This window comes from Spinacia oleracea, chromosome 3, assembly GCF_020520425.1.
Source record: "Spinacia oleracea cultivar Varoflay chromosome 3, BTI_SOV_V1, whole genome shotgun sequence".
Classification (NCBI taxonomy): Eukaryota; Viridiplantae; Streptophyta; class Magnoliopsida; order Caryophyllales; family Amaranthaceae; genus Spinacia; species Spinacia oleracea.
Window position 1 is genome coordinate 1,540,910 of NC_079489.1, and position 12,268 is coordinate 1,553,177.

A 12,268-nucleotide genomic window follows, 5' to 3' on the forward strand; every position below is an offset into this window, starting at 1 on the left:
CTCGTTTTCCATAAACATGTCACATGAATAAGAGATGACCTGATAATGTTTACTAGACCACTAGTGATACAAATTCGAAAATAAGAAAAACCTAAGCCAAATCAAAAGTTTATATCATATTCTTTTTTATGAGAGGATTCTAGATCATCTCTGAATAAATAAGAAAGACCATAATTAGACCAAATCAAACTTTAGAAAATTGAGATCCAACCACCTTAAACATGGTCATATTTCATCGGATAACCACTAATGATACAAATTTACAGGGTACAAAGCAAAATAATAAATAAAAAAGCAAGTAAAATACAATAGAAGTGCGACGTCAACATGCATTGTTGTGATACAAAATAAAAATTAGGACAACTTCAGCTAAATCAAAAGTCTTAGATCAAATTCTTTTATGCTAGAGAATTTAGACCATCGATCACATAACAAATAAGAAAACTATAATTACACCCAATTAAACTTTAGAAAATTCTCGTGAAGAGGATGGATTAATACGAAGTATTTAACAAACCTCGATCTATCATTTTTATTAAAAAAAAACTTTAGAAATTCCATACTTGAACAACATTGTCAATTTTTTTTTGAATAGTCACTAGCGACACGAATTTACGAGAGACACGATTACACGAACCGAAAAAAACAAAAACAAAAACAAAAACAAAAACAAAAACATGGTCATATTTCCTCGGATAGTCACTAGCTACACAAATTCACAAAGGACACAAAACAAAAGAATAATAAAAAATAAAAAAAAAAGGGGAAAAGGAAAAGTCAAATAGAAGTGCGATGCGCACTGTTGGTACATTCACGAACACGCCGCTGATTTCTTGGTCAGCAAATTTAACCCTCTTCCTAAAAAACGAAAATGGGGTTTGGTTTGGTAATAATAATAGTCAAATTTTAAAGATTTGCAACATTAACGGGGTCATTCATTCATACATTCATCATCAAATTCATACATAAACATAACCCCAGATTTGTTTCTTACGACTCTTTAAAGATCCAACAACCTACCTTTTCTCTCTCCTCTTTTGTCTCCTTCATCCTCCTTTGCTTTACTTACTACCAACAGCGTACCTTCTTTCTTCACCAACAATTTTCTTTACTAGTTACAAGTTACAACCCATTTCTTAAACAATAACTCAAGAACAAGAGGGGTTTTGGGTTTGTTTTAACGATCTTCCATGGCGGCTCTTAATGGACATAATCCCTTGTCTGGTTAGTGTTCTTGATCATTTTCGTGTTTCTGGGTTTTTATTTTTTGCATTTATAAGCTTAATTTGATTCAAATTGGTGTTTAATTGAGTTACTGTGAAGTGGGGTTGCCCTGCTATATTTGCATGTTGAATATCTGTGATTTTTACTGGGTTTGATGATAATTTGGTGTTGTGGGTTTGATTTAGTTCATGTTTGATCTTTGGGTTTGGATCAGATCATCACTAAGTTAGTGTTCTTCCTAATTTCTTGATAATTTCTTACATTTTCGTGTTTCTGGGTTTTATTTTTATTTTCTGCATTTATCAGCTTAATCTGTTGGTTTTTGCTTCAAATTAGTGTTTAATTGACTTACTGTGAACTGGGGTTTCCCTGTTATTGTTGTGTGTTTATCTTTGCATGTTGAATATCTGTGATTTTTACTGGGTTTGATGATGATTTGGTGTTATTGGTTTGATTTAAGTTTCATGTGTGATCTTTGGGTTTGGATCAGATCATTACTAAATTTGTTGTAATTAGTAGTACTAATTATTGTTTTATTTTAAGAGATTTGGTGTTTTTTTGTTGATCTGGGTTGATTATAGTCGGTGCATTTTAATAAAGTTGGATTTAATTGAATTTCAACACAATAAATCATCTCTTGGCTAGTGTTCTTTCTAATCTCTTGATCATTTTCTTACATTTTCGTGTTTCTGAGCTTTTTTATCAGCTTAATCTGATGGTTTTTGGTTTCATATTGGGGTTTAGTTTAGTTTTGTGAGCGGGGGTTTCCCTGTTATTTCTGTGTGTTTATCTTTGCATGTTGAATATCTGTGATTTTACTGGTTTTGATGATAATTTGGTGTTGCGGGTTTGATTTAGTTCATGTTCGATCTTTGGTTCAGATCAGATCAGTAAATCTCTGTTTGTAAGTGTTAATTCCCACCAATTTCTGGTATTTGAGTTAGTAGCAAATCAAGAATCTAAGAACATGAGTCAAAATGATGTTTCAGTAGAAAGATTTCAAATGACAAATCATTTTTTGTTTTGATTTGTAATCACTTAGAAGTTGGAATTTCTGGTTATTTTGTAGGTACAAATGGGAAAATGAAGGATGATAAATCACTGGTTGTTTGTTTCGGAGAAATGTTGATTGATTTTGTGCCCACGGTTGCCGGGGTGTCGCTTGCTGATGCACCTGCATTTGCTAAAGCTGCTGGGGGTGCACCTGCTAATGTTGCTGTCGGCATATCGCGATTAGGAGGTTCTTCGGCCTTTGTTGGAAAGGTAGAATTACTACAACTCTGTCCTTTGCCTACCTAATCCTATATGTTTCTGTCTCACAACCCTGGTTAAGTGCTAAAAGTAATACGAGATAGCATGTGTAAAGACTAAAAGAGGCTCATTGATGGGTTTCTTTGTTGGATGTATGATGCACTTGTGCCAAGTGAATCGAAGTCTTATATAGGGAGATGTCAGGCTCAGCAATTTCACTGAATTAATTGTGTTTGATGCTCATTTTAAGATGATTTTAGGTTTTTTTTTGGACGCTAAAATTCTGTTTAGCAGGAATACTTTCTTAGTTTTTCTTTATTGCAATAGCCGATACTATTTTTAGCCTAATTTGTTACTGTATTAATTGTGTTTGATGCGCAGTTTTAAGGTACTTGTAGGTTTGTTTTGGAGGATAAAATTCTGTTTAGCCGGAGAACTTTCTTAGTTTTTCCTTATTGCAATAGCAGATTATTGTTTTTTAGGCTAATTTGTTACTCTCAGCAGTTGTTATCTGCCTATCTGGTTTATTGGTCAATTCTACTGTAGAAAAGGCTGGTTTCAAACAATATTGGTGTTGTCGTTTGAAAGTAATCAGATCGAACAAGAGAAAGGAAATAGTGATTGTGTTAATGTGTTTAATTAATCTACTGCAAAACAGACAAAAGAGTATGAATACAAACTAATGAGGGAGCTAAACTAACTTCCTACAAATGCGGATAGACCACATATTTGTGGGTATACCAAAGTGATATTACCCGTATACAGTTATACCCTTATATTTATTTACAACTCCCATATCGTTCCAAGTGTTTTATGCTTTTCTGTTTGTTTTTTAGGAATTTGGCTATTTTGCATAGGCTTAATTTAACGGTGACGATGCCCATGAATCAAAATATAACTCGACTGTTTGAAATATTTTTAAAAATCAGGTGGGGAAAGATGAGTTTGGCTACATGTTAGCTGACATTTTGAAGCAAAATAAAGTAAACAGTTCAGGCATGAGATTTGATCCTGGGGCAAGGACAGCACTGGCATTCGTTACATTAAGAGCCGATGGTGAGCGTGAATTTCTCTTTTTCCGCAATCCAAGTGCTGATATGCTCCTTCAAGAATCCGAGCTTGATAAAGACCTACTTGAAAAGGTGTGTTATTAATGGCTTTATGTTTCTTCTAGAAACTTGCTTTTATTGTTTGTTTTTTGTGGTTGAATTCTTACTATGACTATTATGTTAATGCAGGCAAGGATCTTGCATTATGGTTCAATTAGTTTGATAGATGAACCTTGCAGATCAGCTCATCTTGCTGCAATGGGCATTGTGAAGAAGGCAGGTGGTTTCCTTTCTTATGATCCGAACCTGCGGAAGCAATTATGGCCATCAGAAGAAGCTGCCCGGGTTGGCATAATGAGCATATGGGATCAAGCAGATATGATTAAGGTATATAATCTTGGTTGGGATAACCTTGAGTTAATGGGTTGAAAATATTACTCCGCAATGTTAATATGATTACTAACCATGATTAAGGCTCCGTTTGGTAGGGCGTAAAACATTTTCCTCTATTTTCAATTTTACATTGTTTGGTTTGCAAAGGAAAACCATTTTACCTAGCAGTAAAAGTGCTCTCCCAATGATGGAAAACCATTTGAAGGGAAAACTGCTTTCCTTCCTTTTCCTTATCTCTCTTGTACACTCCTCTCACTACCTACTTACTTTCCCTTTCATTTTCCTTTCGTTTCATCATTTTTCTTACATGAAACCAAACAACGGAAAACTAATTTTGGAATTGTGTTTTCCATTGTAAATTGTTTTCCATGAAAATCATTTTACACCGAAAATGTTCTACACCCATCCAAATGGAGCCTTATTGTGCAAACACGATTCTAAGATATGTTGCTGTGACAGGTAAGTGAAGACGAAATAACATTTTTGACTAGAGGTGAGGATCCATATGATGACGATGTTGTTATGAAGCTCTTTCATCCCAATCTTAAGCTCTTGATTGTGACCGAAGGGTCAGAAGGTTGCAGATACTACACTCAGGTAAGCTTGTCAATTCTTTGACATTATATACCTATTAATCCAACATTTTACATCATATCTGTTCTTAGCGCTTTTACAAAATTTTAAGCTGACTAGATCTTTGATTTGCCCATGTTTTGCAGACGTTTAAGGGTAGGGTTGATAGCGTGAAAGTCAAACCTGTGGACACAACCGGTGCAGGCGATGCATTTGTGGGAGGCTTTCTGAATATTTTAGTTTCTGACTTGAAATTATTGAAGGTAATTTATTGCAGGACATGAAAAATACTTTATCATGCTTCATTTTGCTCAACAGAGCTTTCATGTACTGTTTTATTATTTATTTTTAATGCATTCTGTGCTGCATACGTGTATAATAATGTGTCATGTATATTATATGTCTTATATTTTTGATAAAATAATGATGAATACTAGAATGATTTATAGTGGAGATACGCATGAGGCAGGCTGCTGATTACTAGAATGATTTATCTATACAACTTCTACAAATAAGTACAGAGGCTACAGAACTTTCTGTATATGCAGTTGTGAACTTGTGATGTGAATTCTTCAATGATTAGCCTTCTACACAAAAACATACACTTCTACAATAAAATATAAAAAATGTGAACACGAACAAGCATAATTGCCTTGGGCCATTTTAGTTTCCGACTTGAAATTATTGAAGTTAACTTATTGCAGGACATGAAAAATACTTTATTATGCTTCACTTTTGCTTAACAGAGCTTTCATGTATTGCTTTATTTTTTGTTTTTAATACATTCTGTGCTGTATACATGTATAATATTGGTGTCATGTATATTATATGTCTTATATGTTCGATAAAAATAATGATGAATGATGCATCTGCATATATTCGAGATACGCATGAGGCAGGCTGCTGATTATTAGACTGATTTCTCTATACAACTTCTACAAAAAACATAAAATAAGTACAAAGGCTATAGTCCCTTCTGTATATGCAATCGTGATGTGAAATGTTCAATGATTAGTTTCAGTAATGTTCAATAAAATAAAAGACGTGAACACGAATAAGGACATTAGTTTCAGCAGCTTTATCTGTGACAGTTCTAGTTGACAGAAGATTCAGAGACGATTTACTTGCAGACTATGTTATATCTCCCTACTTCACCATTGAATGATTTTGCACTGCCTGTGTTTTCCATGAGATACGGATTCCTGATGAACATAAACTGTAGTCTTAAAGTTCTACTTAGTATTTGATTAAGCTTTATACTCACTAGAATGGCAGTTACTGATTAAGGTTTCTTCCCGTTTGTCTATTTCACACACGGCCTTGTAGCTGACTGATTATTTCACCACATTCTAGCTCTACGTACACTAGACCTGCTCAACGGGCCGGGCTCGGATTAAACGGGTCGGGATGGCTTAGCACTTTTACGGGCTGGGCCCGAACTTAAGAGGCAATAATATTAGACCTGATCAAAATGAGCCCGGCCCCTGGCCTAGCCCGGGCCGAATTTTGGGCAGAATACGTCGACCCGTTTCTCGGTCCCGGGCCGAATTTTGAATTTTTTTGACAGGCTTGGGCAACATAAAATTATGCTTCAGTTATAAATTTGTACCGGGCCTCCCGGCCCGAAAATACCCTGAAAACCCGCTATTTTGGTCCAAAATAGCAGTTTTGGGCACAAATTTTCGGCCCGAATCTTGGCCTGGCCCGACTAGTAGGATGATTGTGTATGCGGTATGCCTCCCGAACCCGGCCCGCTATGTGATCAGGTCTAGGCCATATCGGGCTGAGCTTTCTATACTCCATTCTTTTTCCCGTCCAGTTGGTCCTGATTGCTGCTGCCTTTTTGTGTTTCGGCAAAACTAGATAAATTAAACGCAAATATGCAGTTTTTTGCAATTAGTTTGACATTTTTGTACTAAAAAATTCACGTTTTTTGTTATTCTGGCAGGACGAAAAGCGGTTAAAGGAGGCTTTGTATTTTGCAAACGCATGTGGTGCTGTTACGGTTACAAAGAGAGGAGCGATTCCCGGTTTACCAACAAAAGATGAGGTCCTTCAAATCTTGCAACAAGTGTTGATTACAGAAAAAATCTAGGTTACAGTCATTTTTGAGTAACTTTTGTGTATTTGATGTAATTCTAGGCTGATAGTTTCCCCTTTTTTTAGGGTGCCACATATATAACATGTTCTTTTTGTTACAACTTCCAATAGCTTTTTTCGGGTTTAATTTGATAGGTTTCCTCCTATTTCAGACTGAACAGAAGTTGTTTAACTTGTAACATTGTCAAGCTAATTCTTTTAGCTTGTGTGATTGTTGGTGTATAACACCCCTTTCAGAATAAAAAGGCGCTATTCTTGTGATAGTTGCACCATTTTGACTAAATTAGTATTTCGTCTATTAGAGCGGGTCATGTACCAGGACCGTGTAAGCCCACGCGCCAGTACTCTCATGCATGTGACCTAGTCTTAAATTCTTAATCACTTGTGTAAGATCTTGTTGGTAATACGTAAGTAATCCATGTAATTTGAACATGTTTGAAATGCCGCAAAACTATAAGTATACCATACATGAAATTTGTAAGGAAGCCCAAGGGGCATTAATTCTCATTAGTATCAGCAGCTAAGCAAACAGCAATCTCGTCTGGGACTGATCTCAACCAGACTCTTCTACCTATAGACCATGCTAAACAATGGGCTAATATTCATGTGCTACCTTATTACAGTTTCCTCTGTACAAAAAACCAACTAATACTAGCATGTGTTTTAGTACACTATGCAAGTATGCAACCTAGCACTCCTTTTGAAATTACATTCTTATGAAAACCGTAAAAAGGTCTTTCATAAACCCTTCCCAACGATCCTCAGGTGCTTCCTCAGTTTCAGTTCCTTGCTCAGTTTCAGTTCCTTCCTCCTCAGTCTTGGAACCATCATCCTCAGTGTTGGAACCATCATGTACTTCTCCAGCATCTTCAGGTTCACTCACAATTTCATTTTCACTTGGTTCTTCTGAAGGAGATTCAGGTTCTTCTCCTTCAGGAATCTGGAGAGGTAATCCTGTTGCATCATAACAGTCCATTAGAGCACCTGGCCAGGGAAAGAAAACTTCCCCAGCCATTGGATCTTGCTTCCTGTACGCAGCAAACAAGTAATTGATTGCCCTGTAAAATTTTCTCTCAGAAGTTAATTGGGTCTTCTGAAGCTTTACACGATGTTCTAGGTTTTCTCCTCTGCAGATTTGTATGTCTACCATAGGCCCACTATCAGATTTCACTACTATCCTATCAAGCTGAGGGACAAAAACATCCCAATCCAAGCTCAATGGATCTAAAACAATCTCTATTGAGCTTCTCAGTGAGAAATATTGAGCACTGGGAAACATAGGCTGCCACGGACAGCAGACATGACATAAGCTCTCTGTATTTTCTACCTCCTCAAGCATGGGGTATTCACTTCTCACCTCCCGGGAGAAGGTGAAATACCCCATAGCCTCATACAATGATGAGACCATAGCCATCAAAAAATCCCCTGAAATTGACCTGTTATAAACAGGAACTTTCTTCCAATGGTGCCCTTTATTGTCCTCCATCATCATATTCTGTATTACTTCTTCCTGACCTTCTTCTTCTTCTTCTTCACTAGAAGAATCTTTTGGCCTAAAAAACTCGTCATCCTGAAATACAAAGATAAGAATGTGAAAAGTGAATCCTAGTGTCCCACAATGTAAAAGAGACTTCAAAAATTACTCCACTTTAACATCCTGCAGTACCATAAACTCTGTTTCTTTTTTTTTTTGAGGGAAAGAAATCTCTGTTTCAAGAACTACCATAAACTATACTAATCACCTCCCATCCGAGCAAAAAGTAACAAAAGTGCCAGCCACCAATTAATAAAACATACGCTGGTGCAATATTATCCAACCAATCACCAAAATAAATCGGAATGAGAAACTACCATACCTCATCAGCTTTGGGCTTGACCATACTACTCAATTCAAGAAGAATGGACATTACGACATTTACTGATGATGCCATGTTTGGGCGTGCTGAAAATTCAGCATAAGACTTGTAACCCATTATCTGCATCCATGTACAAAAATGATACGCTCAATCTTTCCCTAAAAAAAAAGTCCTTTCACATGGAGTAATATAAAAAGTAAATTAAAAATATTTTAAAATCATCAAAAGCTAAAAGTTACCTGATGAATAATAAATTTATTGTACATCGGATTTATACAAGACTTTTTTATGAACATACCTAATGATCTATTTTGTTTAGCTAAGACATAAATAGTTTAAATTTACACTAAATTTAAGCCCACGTAATGCACAGTATACACACAGTATGTGACACAGCGCGACCCGTCTTTAAGGAGGTCCAATAAGACCTCCAGCATAGGGCCCCAAAGTAGAAGACACTTAATTGTTTGTAGATCAATTGTACGTACAACCTTGTCTTAATATTCCATAGTTAGGAGGGCGGAGAGGCCCATCTTGGAGATGTATTTAGCAAATACATCTCACCCCATAAAACGACGAAATAGGGAAAAGACAATCATTAAAACATACTTCCTCCGTTCCTCCGTTCTTGTTTACATGACACAATTGGGTTTTTGTCACTATTCACACAAACTCCTTTGACTGTCTTTTATGATTTATGTTTAACAAATAAATATAGTCGTGTGGGGCCTTATCAGATTCGTCTGAATAAATATTTTTTACATATCAACTTTTTATAATTTTTTCTTATCCATAATTGAAGATATTAATGTTTGAAATTGTGCATTGGCAAACGTGCCTAAATAATTTGTCATTTAAAAAAGAACAGAGGAAGTATGCTATATATTTTTCAAAATACGGATGCCATTTTTCAAATTACGGATGCCATTTTTCAAAAAACAGAAGTCATTTTTCAAAAAAATTGATTTTGTCCTTTTGTGTTTGTCTTTAGCCTATTTTATCGTTTTGTTGGCAATATATTTTTGTAAAAACATATCGGACATGGGAATGTACTTCCTCCATAGTTTGCACGATCGATTCTCAATTTGTACGTTTGTTTTTGTTTTTTAGTGTTACTTAATCATTTTCTTAAGAAAAGAACATTCACGTTTTTTTAAAGAACAAGGCCTCCAAAATCCCAGAAATGGTCTTGACACAACGGCAAATGGATACTTTTTGGCCGAATTTCACCCTATCTTGACTAGTCATACTTTATGGCGGGTCGTGGTGCTGTTGTTGTTGTTGTTGTTGTACTTCCTCCGTTCTTAAATAGTTGCACCATTTTGACTTTTGACACTATTCACTTATCTTGCTTTGACCTCAATTTTCTACTAATAAATAAAATTAAAAATTATTATACAAAGTGTTATTAGGTTTGTCTTAATATATATTTTAAATATATCAACTTTTTATAATTTTTACTAATACATAATTATAAGTATTGATGGTCAAAGTTATGCGTTGGCAAACGTGAAAGTCAAAACGGTGCAACTATTTAGGAACGGAGGAAGTATTATCTAAGAATAAATGGTACGGAGTAATTTGTTAAGAATAGCCTCTCTTTACATCAAATTAAATTCGAGTGTGCAATGTAACATGTTCTGTTCACCTTATTTCCACTTATTTCAGGAAAAATAAGTTCAGATAAGTTCAGTTAATTCAAATAAGATAAGTTCAGGAAAAACAAGGGTTGATCAAGTACAATTTATAACTAAAATAAGTTTTGATAAGTTCTAATAAGTTCAGATAAGTTCAGTTAAGTTCAGATAAGACAAGTTTAGGAAAAATGAGTGAAAATCAGGTGAATAGAACGCAACCTAATAGTTTTTATGTGTAGACGAAGTTTAATTCGATTATAGGTATTGAATACAACCTTTTTAAAACTTTACCAACTAAACTAGTTGACATTCTTAATTTATAATTTTTTGTTTAAATATGGATATGCCGTTTATCAATTAAGTACATACAAGTATTACCACTATTCCCATTCTAAAAAAACTTACTTGTAAGTGTTGGTTTCGATCCCGATTTTGATATGGCTTATCCCATATATGATTTCTAATTAGCAACGACTACGTTTTAGGCTCCGTTTGGTAGAGCGTAAAACATTTTTATAAAAAACGATTTTCTCCTTTTCAATAATTTTACGTTGTTTGGTTGGGTAAGGGATGGAAAACAATTTTCCATGACTCCCTCAAAGGTGGAAAACCCTTTTCCATTTGAAAGGGAGGGAAACCACTTTTCCTTCTTTCCTCTTTACCTCCCTCTCCTTTCTTCCCCTCAATCTTCACCATCTTCTCCCATTTTCCTTTAAGCTACCAAACAAAGGAAAACTAGTTTGAAATTGTGTTTTTCTTGAAAAATATTTTCTATGAAAAAACATTTTACATTGAAAACGTTTTACGCCCTACGAAACGGAGCCTTAGTAAAAACGAAAAATATAGGGATACTTTATAGAAAATAAGTACTGAAAAATATTGATGATCATTGAATTTAATTTATGTTTTTTGAAAGAGTACTTTGTATTTCTATACAATAATCATGAAATGAAAGTTCATAATCCAAGCTAGAGAAATAAACAAGGTGATACAACCATCGATTCGATAAAAGAACATCTCGTACGTAGCTCATACTACGTATTCCCTCCGTTCCGGAATACTTGACGTATTTTCCTTATCGGGCCGTCCCTTAATACTTGACCTGTTTCTAAAAATGGAAATAATCTAACAATATTATATTATTTCTCACTCCATCCCTATTAACCCACCTACCCCTTACTCCATACAAAAAATAATTAAAAATTCAACCCCTACTCTCCCTCAACCCCACCTCTTAACCCACCTCCCACTAACTACATTAAAATAATACCCCACTATCAACTACTACCTATTAAATTAAATAAGTCAATTCAAGTCCCTTAAACTCTGTGCCGGTCAAACCGGGTCGAGTATTCCGGGATGGAGGGAGTACGAAATATTTGTTTTTCACTAGTACCGCTACAAGTAATCATGCATTCGAGTGTATTCAACCCGGGGATGGAGCTTTGAAGCCTCTTCATCATCTGGTACCTCAAAATTAGTAAGGCAACCTTCATAGTAAACGTAATATAACCATTTGAGCTAGATTTGACATGTGCTTTTGTAATACGTAGTACATTTTTAATTTTTAAATATATCATGGGGGTCATGGCCCTCCACCAACCCCCTAATTTCGCCCCTGTTGTATACTCGTAATTGTTCTAGTGTACGACACTAATATATATATTTAAAAGAAGTTATTATGTGATCTGATAATGTTTCTGCATCCTATCTTGCAATGAATCTTGCTCAACATGATTGTAGCAAACATATATATCAAGATAGATGATCATTTTGTTAGTGAGTGTGGGGATTTAGGTGTAAGTTATGTCCCTAGTCCCTACTGAGTTACAAACCTCTAACATCTTTACGAAATGAGTCTCAGACACCCGTATTAGGATAAGTCGTATCATAATCCCACGTATAATGGTAACCTTACCTTTTATAGGGGCAAGAAAATCCTCGGCGGAGATTGTGTGTTTGTTAAGCTCTTTTCTTGTGAGTTTCTGCCCAAACCAAGTCACTTTGAGACAATATATTTGCCGGCACAAATTCTTATTTACAAAGGTTGTACAATAAATATTGTACACCAAACTAAAAGTTAATTCAAAATACTTAAATGTTAAAGTTATATATGTAAAAGTTATCTTTTCTTTTTAGTGATAAATTTTTTCATTTTAATAAAACTTATTTCTTCAAAATCACT

At 35.1% G+C, this 12,268-nt stretch overlaps 2 protein-coding genes across 2 annotated transcripts; one reads left to right on the plus strand and one right to left on the minus strand.

Moving 5' to 3' along the window:
* Positions 1–812: 812 nt before the first annotated feature.
* On the plus strand, positions 813–6,873 carry LOC110782439 (probable fructokinase-7). The gene is made up of 7 exons (XM_021986591.2): positions 813–1,224; positions 2,294–2,487; positions 3,405–3,617; positions 3,714–3,911; positions 4,377–4,514; positions 4,637–4,753; positions 6,439–6,873. The coding sequence occupies exons 1-7, from the start codon at positions 1,191–1,193 to the stop codon at positions 6,583–6,585; spliced, it is 1,041 nt and encodes a 346-aa protein (XP_021842283.1). The 5' UTR covers positions 813–1,190; the 3' UTR covers positions 6,586–6,873.
* A 191-nt stretch (positions 6,874–7,064) lies between these two features.
* LOC130469243 (uncharacterized) lies at positions 7,065–8,581 on the minus strand. Its single transcript, XM_056838292.1, has 2 exons — positions 8,447–8,581; positions 7,065–8,160 (listed from the first exon to the last, which is right to left on the minus strand). Exons 1-2 carry the CDS (start codon positions 8,570–8,572, stop codon positions 7,297–7,299), a joined length of 990 nt encoding a protein of 329 aa, XP_056694270.1. The 5' UTR covers positions 8,573–8,581; the 3' UTR covers positions 7,065–7,296.
* Positions 8,582–12,268: the final 3,687 nt, after the last annotated feature.

What these genes read in the sequence shown, in the direction of transcription:
- LOC110782439 (XM_021986591.2), top strand. Translation starts at nt 1,191, where the DNA reads ATGGCGGCTCTTAATGGACATAATCCCTTGTCTG. An exon ending in ATCAAGCAGATATGATTAAG is followed by an intron (nt 3,912 to 4,376) that starts GTATATAATCTT and finishes TTGCTGTGACAG; the next exon opens with GTAAGTGAAGACGAAATAAC. An exon ending in CTGACTTGAAATTATTGAAG is followed by an intron (nt 4,754 to 6,438) that starts GTAATTTATTGC and finishes TTATTCTGGCAG; the next exon opens with GACGAAAAGCGGTTAAAGGA.
- LOC130469243 (XM_056838292.1), bottom strand. Translation starts at nt 8,572, where the DNA reads ATGCAGATAATGGGTTACAAGTCTTATGCTGAATTTTCAGCACGCCCA. An exon ending in TCAAGCCCAAAGCTGATGAG is followed by an intron (nt 8,161 to 8,446) that starts GTATGGTAGTTT and finishes TTTGTATTTCAG; the next exon opens with GATGACGAGTTTTTTAGGCC.